This window comes from Procambarus clarkii, chromosome 23 (assembly GCF_040958095.1).
Source record: "Procambarus clarkii isolate CNS0578487 chromosome 23, FALCON_Pclarkii_2.0, whole genome shotgun sequence".
Classification (NCBI taxonomy): domain Eukaryota; kingdom Metazoa; phylum Arthropoda; class Malacostraca; order Decapoda; family Cambaridae; genus Procambarus; species Procambarus clarkii.
In genome coordinates, this window is record NC_091172.1 from 9,439,065 (window position 1) to 9,459,924 (window position 20,860).

A 20,860-nucleotide genomic window follows, 5' to 3' on the forward strand; every position below is an offset into this window, starting at 1 on the left:
AACCTCCAGAAGTTTAGCAGAATCCTTATACAAAAAGGAGATTACCATAAAATGACAGGGGGTCGAAGAATGACCTGCTTCCGAGTAAAGGTTATAGCACAAGTCTTAGCCAGAGAGAATTTGAAGTCATAACTGGTGGCCCAGGATGACACAGCATCAATCGCAAGTTGAAGCCGCCGTTCGAGGAAAGGCGAGTCATCACCTTGACAACAGAGGGTAAGATCGTCAACATAATCTCAAAATAAGAGCAGAGAAAAACGTTAGAGGGAAGGGAGGAAAGAAGACCATTGAGGGCAACCAGGAAAAAGAGTGGTGCTCAGAACACTACCTTGGGACACACCTTCGTATTGCCGAAAAGAGGCTGAGCGCGCGTTACCAAGCCGCACTCGAAAGGAATGACGAGAGTAAGCTCTGGAGGAAGAGAGGGAGATTACCATGAAGGCCAAAAGAACTGAACTGGGACAGAATATGGTATCGCCAGGTGGTGCCATATGCCTTTTTTAGGTCAAAAAGGACAGCAATAACGGAGGTCTTCGCAGCAAACGCAGTACGAATATAGACCTCCAAGTTCACCAGGACATTAGTCATGCTGCGACAGTTACGAAAGCCAAATTGAGAAGGGGAGAGGAGGTGATAGCGTTCCAAGAACCACATCATACGGACATTGACCACACGCTTAAAAAGTTTTGCAGATGCAAGTCATGAGGGTAATGGGGCGGAAATCTTTAGGGGATGACCCTAGAGAACCAGGTTTCCGAATAGGAAGAACAACCACCTCAAGCCAGTCCTCGAGGACTAATGACGACTCCCAGACACAGTTATAAACACTCGGTAAATACTGAAAAGTGCATGGAGGAAGATGGCTAAGCATCTCATAATGAATATCATCCAAGCCTGCTGCCGTAGAACCAAAAGAGGGCCAAGGCAGACTGGAGTTCTGAGAGAGAGAAAGGATCGTTACAGGGAAGCCGAAGAGAAGTGCAAAAATCTAAGGAAGAAGATTCAAGAATCTTCAAGAACTTGGCAATCTTGAGGTTATCTTGAGATGATTTCGGGGCTTTTAGTGTCCCCGCGGCCCGGTCCTCGACCAGGCCTCCACCCCCAGGAAGCAGCCCGTGACAGCTGACTAACTCCCAGGTACCTATTTACTGCTAGGTAACAGGGGCATTCAGGGTGAAAGAAACTTTGCCCATTTGTTTCTGCCTCGTGCGGGAATCGAACCCGCGCCACAGAATTACGAGTCCTGCGCGCTATCCACCAGGCTACGAGGCCCCCAATACCATTACGAGTAAGGAAAGAAGGACGTAGATGAGAACCAGAGCCAATAGTCGAACTCAGTTTGGTCGCAACCGACACTGGATCCGCCACAATAGAACCACGGAGGTGAAGGACTGGCGAGACATCTGGAACAAACTTACCAGCTATCTTGTGGATTTTCTTCCAGATCAGGGGCAGAGGAGTGTCAGACGTAATGATGGAAACAAGAGATCTCCAACCCTCACATTTAGCATCCTACGGTGACGGTGTTTCTTCCTGGCTGCACGCTTACAGCGGACAGCCCGAGCACAGTCTGCATTCCACCACGGAATACACTTCCTCGCACCGCAGGAGGTAGAGCGAGGAACAGAGCACAGGGCAGCATCAAAAACAGTGTCATGAAAGAAGAGGGCTCAGAGAAGAGGCATATCAAAGAGGTCGGAAGAGTAGCACGCAAGGTGAAGAAGCTCCAGTCAGCCCTGGCAAACTGCCACCTAGGGAAGGAGAGTGGAGGGCAAAAAGAGAAGGTGGTGACAAGGATGGGGAAATGGTCACTGTTTTGTAGGTCATCAAGAACCCGCCAGGTGAAGTCCAAATAAGGAGAAGACGAGCAGAGAGAAAGATCAAGACAGGAGAGGGTGCGAGTGCGGGAGTCCACATGAGTGGGTTCACCAGAATTCAGAAGAGACAGAAGAAGAGAGGACAAAAGTTTTAAGGCGGTGGCCCCGGGTGTTTATCAGAGCATCACCCTAGAGGGTATGCCAACAGATAAAATCACCCAAAAGGAGCACAGGCTCTGGTAAGAAGTCCAACAGGTGTTTAAGATCAGGAAGAGAAAGTGGGACATTAGGGGGGGAGATAAATGGAACAGACTGTACGGGCTCCCCACAGAAAAGTTTTCATCTGTTCATCCCCGATAAAAACAAAATTTGGAATTTAAATTTTTAAAACTATTTCTCCTTACATCGTCTAATAGGGTAATGGTTGTTAAATTAACCCTTAACATGCTCGGGGTCTAATATCCTGCCATCCGCACAGGCGCATGTCATTTTGAAAAAAAAAAAAATTTTTTTTTTTTGCTAATCTGTTAAGTTCTGTTCACTGATCACGGGAAAAATAAAAAAAAATTCTATTGTACTTACTTTTGTTGCAATAGAGCCGAGAAGCTCTGTGATGACGTCACAATCTGCATGTTCGCTCATGCAGTACACGCCCGGGAGGTGTTGCGCGCGGTCCTCAAACAGCCAGAGTTGCCACAAATATATTTTCGCGCTATTTATTTACAATGTCTAAGCGCATTTTATCTAATTTTTTTTCACTAATTGTGTTTCAAATACTGTTTGAACATATTTTGTATCAATAATTGTTGCATATTTGAGTATACACAGGCGCACACAAATGTTTTCAATTACGGCAATATAATATGTTATTACAGTCTATTATATTGTATGTTCTGCTTATATTTGTATATATTTACACACACGCACACGCTATCTGCTTATATGTTTACATATTTACACACTCGCACACGCTATACACACTTTGAAGCACACTTAGAAGATTTCTAGACTGTGGTAGTCATTGAAGCAGTCGACAGCACATAATGGGATACCACACGTTTCACACCATGTTTGCACAAGCTTCCGTTTCTTGTCTCTACGTGTCGTTTTACACACCAAGCAATCACGTTGGGCTATTGCACGCTTCACACCAGGTGGCAAATACTTAAGTTTGTGTGCTAGGAAGCCTTCAGTGTGAGCGAGGCGTGGAGTACCAGCATGCTGCAACAGTGGGTTTATGATGGGCCGCTGAATACCTGGGACATCTTTTGCAAACTTTCCTAATAACTGTATTGCAGCATCAAATACAAAGTCACGGAAAGTGGGCTTACGTCCAGTTCTCACAAGGTACATGTTGAAACAGTTCAGCATGCTCATGTCCACAAGATGGAAGAACACTTTTTTCGTCCACCTACATGTCTTCCGCACACACTCTGCAGTGCCAATCATCATGTCTGATTTATCAATCAACCGCATGTTGATATTATAGTCTAAAACACAGTCTGGCTTATATAGTGGTGCATTTGTTTTATGGCTCACTTTCCCACTGTTCACCATTGTTCCATCATGAATTGTTGTCAACAAGTTCACCTCTCTTTTGTCTTTCCACCGAACTGACAGAATGTTATCACTTTTCCTTCTCTGACACTCACCAACTGCAATGTCGTTGTCAAACACAGGCATTTCCCTTCGTTGTGGCTTTACTGTACCAACCAATCCAGTTCTATTTTCTAGCAAGAACCGAGCTAGCAAGGGACTTGTATAGTAATTATCTGTGTATAAAATGTGTCCCTTGTTCATCCACGGAGCCATGATGGTCTTCACTACACTCCCCGAGAATCCATGTTCGTCGTTACCGGGAATGTCTACATCACTAGCCGAGTACAGAATCATGTGTAACACGTATCCTGTCTCACAATCACAAAGAACAAAAAATTTCAGGCCAAATCGGTTTCGTTTTGAGGGAATGTACTGTTTGAATGGAACACGTCCCTTGAAAAGTATGAGAGATTCATCAACCACCAGCTTCTGTGCTGGTACGTAAAAATCTCTGAATTTTCCAATAACATCGTTCATGTAGTGCCTCACTCGCCACAGTCTATCATCAGGTGTTCGGTCCTGAACACTTCCAAAATGTAGACACCTGAGGAGTATCTGAAACCTGTCTCGTGACATATATTTCCCGAATAAAGGTGTTGGTATTGTCTTGTCCTTGCTCCAATAGTCATTTATTGCATGTTTGTGACAGTGCTTCATCAACAAACAGAGTGCCAAAAACACATACATTTCCGTCACTGTGGTATTTTTCCAACGCTGCAGTCGTGAAAATTCTGTGATTTCCCTCTCAATCAGGTAAGCAGCATGCAGGTTCGTTTGGTGTACAATGTATTCCATGAGTGGTTCATCATAGAATGCTGTAAAATATTCCATCTCAGCCATGTCCTCACCTTGATTAGGGAAAAGGTTTGTAATCCCTACATCTTTATCGTCAAAGTGAGGAATATTAGGAATAAAATCATCAACATCACTCCACTCAAGTATACCAGGCGTCCTGCGAGATGCAGAGGAAGGACGGCGAGGAAGCGATGCATACCGGCGACCAGGAGCTGAATACCGTCTGCGAGAAGCACGGCGGCTACGTGCACGTGAGGTGGGTGCACGTGAGGTGGATGCACGTGAACACGAGGGTCTTGGTCCCTCATGTGGTGCCATGCGGTGGCGCTTGGCCGGGCGAGATGCTGCTGACGCGACAATTTCTCGCCCAGTTACACCACTGGTACCAGCAACAGGCTCAATAAAACTTTGATCTGAGTCACTAAACCCAGAAAAGGAGTCACCTCCCTCTGACTCGTCACCCTCAAACAGAAAATATCCACAGGAACTGTGAGGTCGTGGTAGAATTGGGGTAGAAACTGGGCGAGGAGGCATTGATGAGCGTATAGGCCTCGCCATGGCATGGCGGTCATTCTCACTTTCACTGCTGCTGCTACTATCACCCGACAACTGTGTATAATCCTCATCGTTGTCTGAATCGTCAAACACACTTTCTTCACCTTCAGAGAATAATTCGTGGGCTATTTGCTCTGGGGTGAGGGACTGAGTGGTGCGTGCCCGTGAGGCGTTTGACCGTGCGCTCGCCATGGTGACTCTCGCTAAACTGAGGCCTCCCATGCCTTCGGATCGTGAGCGGGATTTTTTTTCAAAATGGCCGCTGTTTACTAGAGCCCCTGGGCAGCGTATGGGACCCCCAGCTACACCGCGGGCCATTCAAATCGTGCGTGGTACCCATACACTTCATATGAAGTGAAGCGCAGTTGACTGGTAAAACGATTTACACTTCATATGAAGTGATGCGCACTTTAAGGGTTAAATTAATAATTTAATGGTAAAATTATGATTATTAATTATTATGAAGATATGAAAACACCAGCATTGAATGTAATGAAATGCCAGTTTCTGGGTGAGCCCCGGAGGCTCCCGAAAGCTATTATCACCAATTAAGTGCCATACTACCTAGTATTATCATTTGCGGAGTTCTTTTTGCCTACCGGGAACCACGAGCCAGAACCTGGCCCCCCTCAGAGGCACAGAGAGTGATGGCCTATGATCATTTTACATTTAAAGGATATCATCTTTGTCATCACTAGGGAAGGCACCTAGAAAGATAGGTGACTCAGAACAAACCATTGCCTCGTTTCCAAAATTCCCAAAATACTCAAAAGAACTTCCCCAAGACGTAAAGAACTAACCAAAACTTAGTGAAACTAGCCCCACCACTAGTTAGCTCCACCTTGGAGCCGGTCGGCCGAGCGGACAGCACGCTGGATTTGTGATCCTGTGGTCCTGGGTTCGATCCCAGGCGCCGGCGAGAAACAATGGGCAGAGTTTCTTTCACCCTATGCCCCTGTTACCTAGCAGTAAAATAGGTACCTGGGTGTTAGTCAGCTGTCACGGGCTGCTTCCTGGGGGTGGAGGCCTGGTCGAGGACCAGGCCGCGGGGACACTAAAAAGCCCCGAAATCATCTCAAGATAACCTCAAGATAACTTTTTTCCTCGTTGGGGGTAGCCGGCCAGGGGCTCCCCCACAGAAAACCAGAGTTGAATGTAATGAAACGGCAATTTCTGGGCGAGTCCCGGGGGCTCCCTGAAGCTATCATATACTGCTTGTTTTGAAAAGTGAAACTGCAGCCTCAAAACTGTCAAAGGAACTCTCCCAATAAAAGCACAGCGGAGGCAGAATGAATCAACATCACCAGGTGGCACAGGGGACGAATAATCCTCAAAATTGTTGAGTGCGGACTCGGAAGAGATAACCATAGTACAACCGAGCCCATAGCCGATTTCCAGGGCCTGCAGGGTATGAGCCCCTGCAGGAAATCCAGGCACTGGGAATGCTATGCCAGTAGAACCCCTGCAGAGAGCAGGCAATCTAGCCACCCGAACCCAACAAAAGTCACAGAGGGGAAACAAGGGGGTTCACCTGCACACACCCTAGGAGGACCTAATAAAGTGAAAGGCAGAACCCACGAGCAGAAAAAAGCTGCAAAATGAAAACAAAGCATAAACCCTCAAGACCAAGCCACGGACAATGGGAAATTAGGAAGAAAAATCGTCGCACCTGTGCGCTAATATAATAGCTAGTCACACAAGTCCAGTGTGCTCAACCAGCCAAAAACACACCCAACCCAAGGGATGACAGACAGTTACAGATCACCGGCTTACCTTAAGAGCGAGGGCCACCTCAAGTGAGGAGGTCCCCTAAAGGGAATGTATCTCGAACGCATCAGGGGAATATTACCTTAACCACACAAGGGTAGTATTGTACTCAAAGAGCACACGGGGGAAGTAAACCCTGTGCTCATGTAGCTCTAACTCCTGGCTCATGCTATGCAACTGTGTATAAACAGCCACAGAGCAGGGTTGCCAGAACCAAAATGTTATGCATGTTAGCAGGTTTTTAAGAATAGAAGCATATCAATGTGATGGACACCCACAAATTCAACAAAGTTCTTATTAATAAATAAAGAACAAAATAAATAAATAAGAGCCATAGCTGCAAACAAAGAGCTAGCAACACAATTGGGTTCCTAAGGAGCCAAAGAGTTGAAAGTAGCAAACAGAAACAACTGGAATGCAATCGGGCTCCATAAAACCCAAGTAGGCTACAGAACCCAACCCAACCAGGCAACCCTGTCTCAAAAGGCCTAAGTAACCACTTAGCTGATGAAGGCGACTAGAGCCAGGGCACTTGATGACTACACCCAAGCACAGAGCAAGAACTGAGGTTGGTGTTGATCCGTCTGACCCGGTACGTCTCCCTCCCAAACAAGGTGGTATGGTGAGGCAAAACTGCAAACAAATTTACATGTTTGAAGTAAATTTGGAGGTTGTTTTTATTGTTGAGAGAGTTCATATGATAGTTCTGAGGCAGCAGTCTTGCTTTTTAAAACCATGCATAGTTTGTTTTGGTTTGCCTGCCTTTCTGTGTGCTTTCCTGGTGGTGGCAAGTATGATTAAACTTTAAATGTAAAGTTTTTATAGGCCCTCACTCCCTGTGCCTCTCTGAATGGACCAGGTTCTGACTCGTGGTCCTCGGTAGTCCAATCAGAACTCAGCGACTGATGACACCTGATAGTATGGCACTGATCAGTAGATGATAGTTTCGGGGAGCCGACGCCCCCTCCCCCTTCCAGAAAAACCAGCTTTGAAATGCTGGGGAAGAGCCCCATTGGCTCTCTGAAGTTATCTTTCCAAGATGGCTTCATACTAAAAGGTCACATCAGCTGTGGATAGTTCTATTTGGCCTACCAGGGACCAGAAACTGGCCTCCCTCACAGAGGTACAGAGAGCAGGCAACAGTCCAACACCTAACAAGAAAAAGCCTCCAGAAAGTCAGCACAGCTTTATAAACAACTGGAGGGTTCATAGTAAATGAAGCCTTGAAAACCACCAAACAAATACCGCAAATGAGTAAAACCTTGAGGTTACCTTGAGGTGTTTTCGGGGCTTAGCGTCCCCGTGGCCCAAAAGAACGCAAAAGGTAACTTGTAGAACAGCACCAATGAGTGTCAACACCAAGCACGTGCAAAACAGCGGCTTTGGTAAGAGGTAACAGTATTCAATACCAGATACCAATCGAGAAATAACAAAGGCAAAAGGAACAGAGCAAATTGAAACCAAAGACAAGCAACAAGAGACAAATACTGAAAAAAAAGAAAAAAAAAAAAAAGTACCAGGCTACCTAATACTGTCACCGAGAAGGACACAGGTGGCACACTAACAAACCTGCCACCCCTAGCATGTCACAACACATCCAAAGAACACCCCCAACCAAGGGCCCAACAGAGGAATCAAGATCTCCCTGAATAGCCATCTTGTATACGCATAACTTTTGTATCCTCGGGTTCCTATCTTTTTTATTTGTCCCATTTAAAACCTACAGTAGAGTGACTGGGAACCTTGCATCGACTAGGGTGTCACCTAGAGATGTCCTCCGCTTCTAGGCCAGCAGTTGGGGCCAAGAGGAAAGAATTTCTATGCACTGTGTTTAGTATAGGTCTCTCCTCTAAGTCCATAAACTGTTGATTTCATTCCCAAGAGTTTTTGTTGTTGAGGTGATGTAGAAGTTAGGCAGAATCATCCTTGTTGTAGGAATTCAGCATTTGGTTTTCTGAGAAGATCCTATCTGTTAGCAGTCAAAAGCTTCTTTGAGACATTCTAGAGTGTTATTTCAGGGTATTCACAGTTCCTAAAACCTCTCCACAAACATTCCAGTGCTTCAAGGGTTAGTATTCTGGATAATAATCCTCTTTATCCTGATTTCCAGACCATATGATATGGATTTTTTCAGGGAGACTGGATGACAGGATAAATAAAGAAGATACAAATGTAGATTGGAGTCCTTGTAAAAAACTTTCATCTGTAGGTATCTTCTTTCACAGGTGTTCAAAAATGGTAAAGATTTAGCGTGGGTCTCAACAGTAAATTTTAGGTCTGGGTGGATGTCGTCTGCCTATCTGTGGAATGCTTGTACCGACACTGGTCCTCCTGTGATTACACCAAAGATATCGTCTATATAACTGTAATAAATGAGAGCGGTAGGGGAGTAGTTTTTTTCTGAAGACCTCCACCCCGCTGGGCCAGCCTCACAAGGACGAACACCCAAACACACAACAGAATGGAAACTCTGGCTGTGCAAGGGCAGCACTAGTGGCCACATAGGAAAAGAGAGCCCCCGAGTACATGCACCCCAAAACCCAAAGAGTCGAGACCACACAAGCCAGAATCAAAACATGTACGTGAAGCTACACTAAAATAGAAAACAATGAAATAATGCAATTGGCCCCCCATGGGACAAGCAAGTCCAAGGATAGTCTGCATTTAACTTGAAGCTTTGTGCTTGCCCAAGAGCTGACATGCCCGGAAGCATTACAAGTTGGTTTGGTGACACCAACATCAGAAACAGAACTGATTTGAGCCAACTGGGAGCTGGGGCCAGGCCACCTGGTAAAGGTAAAAGGTACTAATGAGTTTAGAGCTCATTCAATTGAGCCCCGTGCTCCATGTGGCTCGTTTGCCATAGTTGTTTGGTGGTTTTCGAGGCTTCATTTTCTGTGAACCCTCCAGTTGTCTGTAAAAATGTGCTGATTTTCTGAGATTTTTTTTAATAGTGACACTCTGAGGTGGCAGTGGGTCATCTGCTCTCTGTGCCTCTGTGAGGGGGGGGGGGGGGGGGCAGGGTCTGGCTCTAGTCTCCAGCAGACCAAGCAGAACCATCTGCAGCTGATGTGACCTCTTAACATGAAGCAATCTCAGGAAGATGGTTTCAGCAATCCCTCCGGAAAGCCTCCAGAAAAGCATTTTTGAAGCTTACCTGAACACCCAACTCTCGTGTGGGCACGAGGACTAACACTCTAGTTACAATATCATCCTTTGGCTTGTAAAGTAATCTTTCCAGAATAGGCAACATATATGCTGCTGTTTTGCCTGTGCCAGTTGCAGCACATCCACAGATGTCACGACCCAGGAGTGCCACAGGAATGGTTGCTGCCTGAATGGGTGTAGGTTTATCATACCCTAGACTGTCAATTGCCTGTAATGTAGATACCAAATTCAATTTATACAACTATATCAAATCTCTCTATAATATTGCAATATGAGTACAGTATTTGCACGATATATTCAACCATTATATCATACTTGATTTCACAATGTTACTTACATATTTTCCATACATCATAAAATAAAATTTCTATAACGTACCTTTAGTAATGACCTTGAAAAATTCATTTCTAAGAATGTAGTGTCAGCAACACATGGAGGGGCATCTTCAAAAAATTTTGCATCTGCTTCTTCTTCTTCTATTTCTTTTAGTGATTTTTTTATTTTTAATGGTCGATCCTTTCTTTTCTCTTTTCGTCTCACCTCATCTTCTCTCTGCTTTAGCTTATCTGTTAACAAAAAACCAGCATTGAATGTAACGAAATGCCATTTTCTAGGCGAGCCCCTGAGGCTCCCTGGAGCTATTGGACTGATATATGCCATATTAGTCTGGGACATCAGTCAATTGATGTTCAGCCTACCGGGGACTACGAGACAGAACCTGGCCCCCCTCAGAGAGGCAAAGGGAGCAATGGCCTATGGAAACCCACTTGTACTAAAATATATACATATATAATTAACACATTGTACTAAACGGGGTGAAAATAGCTTGAGCTACCTCATCCCTTTGTGTGTATTTATAACTCAATAAACTTATTTGAATTTAAAAAGGCCTGACTAAGTCTGAGTGATGATACCTTTAGTTTCAACATCTGGCAAGAATTCTTCATCAGAGAGACCTTCCAAGTCTGTGTCACTGTCTGAGGAGTCACTGTCGTTGGGTTCTTTTACGTCGCCATCACCATTTTCACCTACACTCTGTTTCTCTCTCTTTTTCTGGAAAGCAATATAATCACAAAGTTATTTCATTATCAAGTTAGCAACATGAAATATGCCAGTATTTAATAATATTATAATGTGTGACAACACCAACATCTCACAAATGAGCATTAATCATTAATTCTCAAATAATTCATATGAGATAATTTGGTTAAATATAACATAAATCTACTTGAAATTAAACAGTGAATTTGCCAGCAGAAAGTGTGTATCCTGCTAGTCCTCCCACAACTTGGACACTGAGCAGCTATATTGTCATAGTTTGCCAGCAGAAAGTGTGTATCCTGCTAGTGCTCCCACAACTTGGACACTGAGCAGCTATATTGTCATAATTTGCCAGCAGAAAGTGTGTATCCTGCTAGTCCTCCCACAACTTGGACACTGAGCAGCTATATTGTCATAGTTTGCCAGCAGAAAGTGTGTATCCTGCTAGTGCTCCCACAACTTGGACACTGAGCAGCTATATTGTCATAGTTTGCCAGCAGAAAGTGTGTATCCTGCTAGTGCTCCCACAACTTGGACACTGAGCAGCTATATTGTCATAATTTGCCAGCAGGAAGTGTGTATCCTGCTAGTCCTCCCACAACTTGGACACTGAGCAGCTATATTGTCATAATTTGCCAGCAGGAAGTGTGTATCCTGCTAGTGCTCCCACAACTTGGACACTGAGCAGCTATATTGTCATCAACAAGTTCAGGCCTGCGGACACTCCTAGCCAGCTAAGCTCCTGAATTATAAATTACTATCCATAATTTAGATAGTCTGATGATTATTCATAAAGTAAAAATTTTAACTAGAAATACAGTACCTAGATTATACAGAAGCTAAGTTCAATAATACACTGGATGATCTAAATTTAATTAATAATTGAATTTAACTAACCTGTGGGGTTGTGTGGGAACTAAACACAATCATTAATACAGTTCACTCTCTAATAAATAAACAACAAAACTAATTTCCCCGCATAACCCCGCTCAGTGAGTGTGTACCGCCCGTGTTAAATAAACTGTATTTATCTACCCTATCAATTCAAGTATGAGTGTCTGAATGTTTTTAAATATGATAACATTACCAATACAAATCTGTGAAGATAATTTGATGATAAAATGAGCGTACCCTTTTTTTCTCCTTTTCCTCTAAGCGTATCTTGGCAATTGTATCACTGACATTCACTGTCCTTTTGGGTTTTATATACTTGAGAACTTCATCCCATGTATCTCTTTGGTAATCCTTAACCGAGTCCACAAACCCAAAGTCCTTATAAAAATCTGATTCATGAGGCATTCTCTTCATCCTATACAATATCTGAAATATAGACCAAAATCATTATTATCCAATTTCCCAATTGCATGAAGTGGAGAGGCATCAACCTAGCAAAAATAGAAGAGCAATATTGGAAAAGATGATTTTAAGATATCCAGAAAGACACTCCATCCATTTGGCACACCTTCCATACTGTATACCAGTACAGTAGCAAGACATTCCGGCAGAACATCCAGTTCAGTACAATACTGCTTCATACAAACAGTCTAACTGTTTCCCATCAGATGTTATTTAAAAGCAAAATCAAAGCATTACAATGGGCCTCCGAGACACACCTCCCACGCACAGCCCTTGACACCCACACCCACACCCACACACACCCACACACAATCTATATAAATAAAAATGTAAATGTTTGTTTGTTCAAAATCGCTAATCTCCAAAAGATCTTCACCGATTGCTTTGAAATTTTGACACAACTCTTCGTTCACACACAAGCGTGTTTTTATATACTGTAATACTATATACATGCCATACCTGCGACAAGTAAAAACATGCTCTTTTCTGAAAAACAGCGCCATCTGTTGGACGTAGGAGCAACACATGCTTTAATCTCTGAAAGTTCTTCACCGATTTCTTTGAAATTTTGACACAACATTCCATTCGAATACGCGCGTGTTTTTATATACCTACTATATAGATGCCACACCTGTGACAGGTAAAAAATTTTATATATTTTTTTTTTAAACAGCACCATCTGTTGCACGTAAAAGCAACACACGCTATACTAAATACTTTATAATTCCATTTCAATGTTTTCGATTGCACTGATAAATTGAATTTTCATAGATTTCAATTTATTTTCATTTTGATTAAATTATTTTGTGTGACAGTGGGTTGGAATTGAACTATGTTGTTTCCATACCATTCATTTCCTGCGTATAGTTTATTTTTTTTATTTTTCAGTTTCTTATTTCTTTATTTTAACTCCTCTTCTTATTTCTCAGTGATGGGAACATCAGATCATTTGAGAACGCATCAGATGAGGGAGTGGGGAATGGTGGGGATGACGAGGGGACGAGAGTGGGGAATGGTGGGGCAGGACAAGGGGGACAGGGGAGTGGGGAATGGTGGGGATGACATGGGGATGGGGAAATGGTGGGGAGGATGAGGAGACAGGGGAGTGGAGAATGGTGGGGGAGGATGGGGGAACAGGGGAGTGGGGAATGGTGGGGAGGATGAGGGGACAGGGGAGTGGAGGAATGGTGGGGAGGACAGGGGGACAGAGAAGAGTTGCTGTGGCTCAGCAACACGTGGCCGGATACAGCTAGTAGTTCCATAAAAGTTCCACAGACACACGAAAGGCTAACATACCGTAGTTCCAATCAACAAAAGTGGCAGCAGGGAAGACCCCCCCCCCCTCAATTATAGACCTGTATCACTGATGAGTGTAACAGGCAAAAATATTGGAAAAAATAATTAAAACTAAATGAGTGGAACACCTGGAGAAAACTATATAATATCAGATAGACAATATACAGTAGTTTTCGATCTGGAAGATTCTGTGTATCAAATTTACTCAGTTTCTATGATCGAGCCACAGAGATTTTACAGGAAAGATATGGCTGGGTTGACTGCATCTATCTGGACCTAAAAAAAGCTTTCAACAAAGTTCCAATATGGCTGGGTTGACTGCATCTATCTGGACCTAAAAAAGACTTTCAACAAAGTTCCACACAAGAGGTTGTTCTGGAAACTGAAACATATTGGAGGGGTGACAGGTAAATCTTAATAAATCCACACAAATCCTAGTAAATTATCACAAAATTGAGAACATCATCTCTGCAGAACTCATTTCAAACATGTAATATTTGTCAGAATATGCCTTAAAGAATTTCTTTGTCAGAAGACAAAATTAATGGTAGGAGTCATGACAGCTTAATGCAACATCCTGAATATTATTCATAGAAATTAATTTACAGTACTAAATTATTCTCACACACACCTCATCTTCATCCTCTGATCCAGAGCCTGAAAAGTTCTCAATCTCATCATCAGACTCGATTGTCCCAGGACCAAACTCTGAATCCTCTTTCTTTCTCTGTGGCATTGTCCCCTGTTGATATAAAAATATACATCATTAAGTCCTAAAAGCAAAGAATTAGCATACTAAATGCAGTAGTACAGTAGTTTCATGCTTGAATTTTATCAATTCAATTGATATTTTTACAATTTATGAATCACAACTCTTCTTAATTTAGAAAAATCCAATAATAATAGTAATGACACTCACTAATCTGGATTATATGGGGCTAACTCCTCTCTGAGTTAACCGGATACTGTATCTAGATTTGCAGGAATTCTTACTGAGAAGGCACAAAATATCAGCTTTGAATATAATGAAATGCCAGTTTCTGGGTGAGCCCTGGAGGCACCCTGAAGCTAGCATAATGATTAGTGCCACACTACTTGGAGTCATCAGTTGCAGAGTTCTTGTTTGCCTACCGGGGGACCATGAGCCAGAACCTGGCCCCTCCCCCCTCATAGAGGCCCAGGGAGCAATGGCCCATGAACACATGAGAAAGATCTATAATCTATAAAATCTATAAAAATGGTAGCAGAGAAGACCAAAATTACAGACAAGTATCATTAATAAGCATGGCAGTCAAAACACTAGAATTTTTTTTTAAACCAAATGGGTAGAACACCTGGAGAATAATGACATAATAACAGACAGACAGTATGATTTTTAAACAGGAAGATCATGTGTAACAAATCTGCTTAGTGTTCTCTAAGAGAACACTAAGCAGATTTGTTCTCTAAGAGAACACTAAGCAGAAAGACTAGGTGTTCTCACTGGTAATTAAGTGATGTGAAAGTGTTCTCTAAAAGAACAGTTCTTTAAGAGAACACTAAGAAGAAACAGATCTAGAGGTTCTGAATAGCAAACTGTCCCCTTAGCACCACATTAAGGAACATTGCAGGAGGAGTGTATATTAAACTTTGGAATCACAACTTTGGAATCTTTGGAATCACTATCAAATACACTAGAAGCCTTCCAAGAGCAGGATCCAAAAACTGTCAAAATTTCAATCTATGAAACACAGTGATGTCACACACCTAATCCAGTTAGGTTAAGTTAGATTAGGTTGTTGTTATTAGGCGATTTACGATAATCGAACAAGCTGTATGCACCCTGACAATCTGGTTCCCAGTAAGGAAATAAAACAGAAGGCTATTCCCCCCCAAAAAATACAAAGCCAAACAGCAAAATCTAAACCCCTTAGCAGTTCAGTAAGCCAGGTGATAGCAACACTCGAATACCCACAGTAGGGCAGTCACTGGCTGCCCATACCATACAAAGGGTCGCTATCCTAGCAAAGTAAGAGCTTGTACCCTCCATGTCCTGAGAGAACACTGAAACCTCTACAGCCTGCCAATCCCTGGCCCCTCTCAGCCAAGCTAGCTCAAGACACCCCACTCTATGCCCTAGGGGAAAGCTAGAAACTACAAGTAAATCTATCAATGCCCCTTTAAGATTAGGTTAGAATAGAATGTTAAGTTGGATGTGTTTAAATAATGATGACATAGATGAAAAACACTTTTTGGTAGCTGTCCAAGACCTGCTGATCCTTGGTACCCATTAGCCAAGCCAATGCTGGAACCCTTTTCTACTCATAAACCAGATGTAAAAATCTATCATGTTTACAGTGATCCTAGGCATCATAATAATCAAGGCTTTTAAGCAGGTTGCCTTATAACACTATCACTTTAATATACTGTAATATGTAATATACTATATGTGCTTTAATATACTGTACCTACAATTTTCTCTCATCTTTTTTTTTCATTTCATGTAATCTGTTATCATTTTTTTGTCTATAATTTTTGCAAGTATTTACCTCCTTAAAATTTTCTTAGATTAAGGACCTGCCCGAAACGCTGTGCGTGCTAGTGGCTTTACAAGACTGTAATTACCATATTTGTATCCTCACATTCCTTATGTACATTCTTGTATATGCATAAATAAATATAAATAAATAAATAAATAAATAAATAAATAAATCACTAATGGGCAAAATCAACATATTTTCTGGCACTCTCCAGGTTGGAGCAGGAGGCACATGTTTACCCAGTATTGATTTATTGATTTATTTATTTATGTACAAGGCATAATGGGTTGAGAGAGTACATACATTGGGGTTTGAGTGTAACATTCTTGCAAAGCCTTGTAACATTCTTGCATTCTTATAACACATGCAAGGTGTTTCATGCAAGTCCAAAAAATAAAGCAAACAGATTTAGAGTTCAACATACTTAATACATTACAAATTGATAGAATAGAAGATATTGATGAAGTTGAATGTTTTAAGTACTAAATTAGGTGAGTGGGTAGCACAAGGTGGAAACTATAGGGAGGAAATTGGGCACTTTTGGGATTTACTTTTGAATAAAGTATACTTTGGAGAATTTTTAATTCATTAGGGAGTGGGTACTATAGACTGGGCCCTTTTATTTGCATTGAGTGTTTTCACAGATTTAGTTTGACTCTGAGGATATCTTAGATACAGTATTTTATTTCTGGCGTGGTGATTATGGGTTCTATTACATCTGTGAAGGCAGAATTTCAGATCAGGATTAGCATTTAGGAACAAGGTTTTGTACATGTAAATAGCACAAGAGATTGTGGAGTGAGTGTATGTTTAGCGAGTTAAGGGATTTAAACAGAGGGGCTGTGTGTTGTGTGAAGACAAGAGTTTGTTATGGTTCTGATGGCAGCCTTGTCAAGTGATGTGCAGTGATGTGCAGTGGTGTAACCCAAAGTACAGATACCGTATGTACTATAGGGAGGTAGAATCAGGTGTGAGCATTCTTAGATGAACAATATACTAACGGGGACCAAATCTCTTCTCTACGAGCCGAGAAGTTTGCGTGAAGGGTTGGTGGTGAGGGTGAGTGTGGACCACCAGGGGACACTGAGGGAGCACCACAACACGTGGCTCAGTCACAACAACACTCTACACACTAACCGGTCGACTCGTATACACACACACACACACACACACACAGTCGGTTTAGTACACAAAAACCCACTTCGTTCACAAACAAGTTTGTGTACACGAACCCTTTCGTGTACACATATGCGCTGGCTTGTGTTACTTGCTGTTCTCGCCTTCTAAGACACTATTATGAATAAAGCAGGACAAAAGAAGTTGCTAATATGTTTAGAATATCAATGAATACATGGCACTAGATCATATAATTAGCGCGCGTCTTCAAATAATATTTAAGTTACGTTCTTTTAATTTACCCTTATACAATTTAATTAATGAATAAAATACGTTTTTCAGCATTAACATCTTTATATTATGATATCATCAACATATTTACACTAAAATCAGTGTTTATGTATATTAAGTGGAGGCCCACCAAAATTTAATGTATTTATTTATATAAATAGGAACTGCTTCGTATGGGCCAACAGGCCTTCTGCAGTTTCTTTGATTTTTATGTTCAAGGGTAGGGTATTATCAGGGGAAAACACCAAGCCATTACGACTATATAGCACTTGGAAGGGGTCAGGAACACCATCTAGCTCGTATCTTGTAACTCTATCATCATTACCTAGCTTCAGAACTTTACATTTATCATCATTAAACTGCATCTGCCAATCTTTTGACCATTTCAAAACCCTATTTAGATCAACTTGAAGTGATAGTGTGTGTTCTTCCGTGTTAATTTCCCTTCCGATTTTTGTATCATCGGCAAATTTGCAAATGTTGCTACTCAAACCTGAATCTAAATCATTTATATATATTATAAACAAAAGAGGTCCCAGGACAGAGCCTTGAGACACTCCACTTACAACATTTTCCCACTTTGACTTAATTGACTCCATTTATACTAACTCTCTGTTTCCTTTGGTATAGCCATGCCCTAATCCAGCTTAATATAGCACCCCCAATACCATGAGCCTCTATCTTTTTAATCAGTCTTTCATGTGGCACTGTATCAAAAGCTTTGCTAAAGTCAAGGTACACAACATCACAATCCTTACCACTATCAACTGCCTCAACTATGCTGGAATAAAATGTTTATTCAGGTAAGGTACATACATACAAGAGGTTTTACAAAAATTGATTGATTTATAGATAGAGCTAGTACATACAATGCCTAAAGCCACTATTACGCAAAGCGTTTCGGGCAGGAAAAACATTAAAGACTAAAACTTAATGCTAATTGAGATTAAAGTATAAAATGTGTTGAGAACAATTAAAAATAAAAATAAAAAAAAAGGGGGGAACATGGCAGAAAAAGCAGCACAAATACAATTAGGTCGAATAAAGTATATGTCCAACGTATAAAAGATAACAAATTTGTTAAACATGAACGGCCATTTATAAAACCATGTTGCGACTCATTTATTAATTTATGTTTTTCAAGATGAAGACGAATTATATTTGCAATTATCGATTCAAGTAACTTTCCCACAATAGACGTTAGGCTAATTGGCCGATAGTTTGACGCAAGTGATCTATCTCCTTTCTTAAAAATTGGTATCACATTAGCAACTTTCCATGACTCTGGCACTTTGCCTGACTCTATTGATTTATTAAATATGGTAGACAGTGGCTCGATAAGCTCCTCTTTGCATTCTTTAAGCACCCTGGCAAACACTTCATCCGGCCCTGGGGATTTGTTTGGTTTGAGTTTTACTATTTGTTTAATTACATCCTCCCTGGTAACTGCTAAACTAGTCAACCTGTCCTCGTCCCCACCCACATATATTTGTTCGGTTGAAGGCATATTGTTAAGTTCCTCTTTAGTAAATACAGATATAAAATATTTATTAAAAATACTACTCATCTCTTCCTCATTATCTGTTATTTGACCTGTCTCAGTTTTAAATGGACCTATCCTTTCCCTAATCTTTGTTCGGTATAACTGAAAAAACCCTTTAGGATTTGCCTTTGCTTGCTCTGATATGCGAACTTCGTAGTTTCTTTTTTGTTTTATCTCTTTTTTAGTATTTCTAACCAGTTGTACGAATCCCTGCTCTAAACTGACTTTCTCATTCTTAATCCTTTTGTACCACGCTCTCTTTTTACCTATAAGGTTCTTCAGATCCTTTGTTATCCACTTTAGGTCATTAGTATTCGATCTATTCAATCTATATGGTATACTACGTTCCTGGGCTATGGACTGGCGTTACTCTTGCTTTTTTAAGGATATCAGGGAAGGTATGACACTATGGATTTGTTGAACAGAAGAGCTATGGGTGGCGCAAGGGCATGGTCCCCAGCCTCTATGTAATTCCCGCGCGTACTGGTTAATTTACGTATTAGCTCAACTAGGGGTTTAGCATTATATCTTATCTGATCTCTTGGCCTGACTTCATTATTAAACGTTACGTTGTTTATTCCCATTCATTTATTCTAAATGTCCTGATTGTCTATTTCAATTATGTTATACATTTGCATTATATCTTCTACTCCTAGACAATAAGCTATTCGGTGTTCTGCAGATTTTGATTTATCTTGTTACTTGGCTATAAGCATACTTTATTAATGATTACTACGGGTGTTCATAATAATTTGATTTAGTGTACATAGAGTTATCCACGTTTATGTTATGCACGTTTATGTTTATCCACGTTTATGTTATGATCAAGTACACACTTATAGCCGCCTCATTTACATGTTCTGCAGAAAATACTTACTTGTTCAAGTATGTTTATTGAGATAAGAAAGAAATACATCTCAAAGGGTTAGAGTAGCTTAGGCTATTTCTACCCCCCTCTACTTCAAGTCCCTCAAGGGGACTACAGTATTATAAACAACAGAGGTCCCAATACAGATCCTTGAAGCACTCCACTTACAACATTTTCCCACTCAGACTTGACTCCATTTATACTAACTCTCTTTTTCCTTTGGTATAGCCATGCCCTAATCCAACTTAATATAGCACCCCCAATACCATGAGCCTCTACCATGGGGCAGCACCAACCCACTCATTTTCCAACACGTTTTCCTCTCTGGGATTGGCTGCCAAAATCAAATCAAATCAAATCAAATAAAATGTTTATTTAGGTAAGGTACATACATACAATAAATTTTTACAAAGATTGGTTGACTTATAGGTAGAGCTAGTACATACAATGCCTAAAGCCACTATTACGCAAAGCGTTTCGGGCATGATAAACTTAAATGACAAGCTTAATACTAATTGAGCATAATGAGTAGAATGAAAACACAGATGAAAAAGCAGCACAAATACAATTATGTCGACAAACAGCGCTCTTTAAAAAAAAAACAGACATTGGTTGACAATAGAGGGGTAAGGTAGGTTACAGGGAAGTTATTAGGTATAGCTTCGTTTTTATCTTAAACTGGTTGAGAGAGGTACAGTCTTTAACATGGTTGGGAAGGTCATTCCACAATCTGGGTCCCTTGATTTGTAGAGCATTTCTAGTTTGATTAAGTCGTACTCTAGGAATATCAAAACTGTATCTATTTCTGGTGTGGTGCTCATGGGTTCTGTTACAACCTTCTATGAAGCTTTTGAGGTCAGGATTGGCATTACAGTTAAGCGTTTTATATATGTATAATACACATGAGAGAATGTGCAGTGACTTAATGTCTAACATATTCAGAGATTTGAGTAGGGGTACCGAGTGATGTCTGGGGCCAGAGTTGGATATTGTCCTAATAGCAGCTTTGTGTTGAGTAATTAGAGGACGTAAATGATTTTGGGTAGTAGAGCCCCAAGCACAAACGTCCATGGCGCCCCCGCTCGGGGAGGCGTCTATTAGGGAGGTGCTGGGAGTGTCTGGGTAACTG

At 41.5% G+C, this 20,860-nt stretch overlaps 1 protein-coding gene across 1 annotated transcript in view; it reads right to left on the minus strand.

Moving 5' to 3' along the window:
* Positions 1-17,068, minus strand: part of Rs1 (Dead-box helicase Rs1) — a 40,381-nt gene extending 23,313 nt beyond the window's left edge. Inside the window, exons 1-6 of the mRNA XM_045751538.2 lie at positions 16,915-17,068; positions 14,026-14,136; positions 11,874-12,062; positions 10,616-10,754; positions 10,080-10,267; positions 9,691-9,909 (exon numbers count right to left, since the gene is read on the minus strand). Of these exons, the coding sequence (XP_045607494.1) occupies positions 9,691-9,909; positions 10,080-10,267; positions 10,616-10,754; positions 11,874-12,062; positions 14,026-14,130 (840 nt within the window). The 5' untranslated portion in view covers positions 14,131-14,136; positions 16,915-17,068. The remainder of the gene's footprint in view (positions 1-9,690; positions 9,910-10,079; positions 10,268-10,615; positions 10,755-11,873; positions 12,063-14,025; positions 14,137-16,914) is intronic.
* Positions 17,069-20,860: the final 3,792 nt, after the last annotated feature.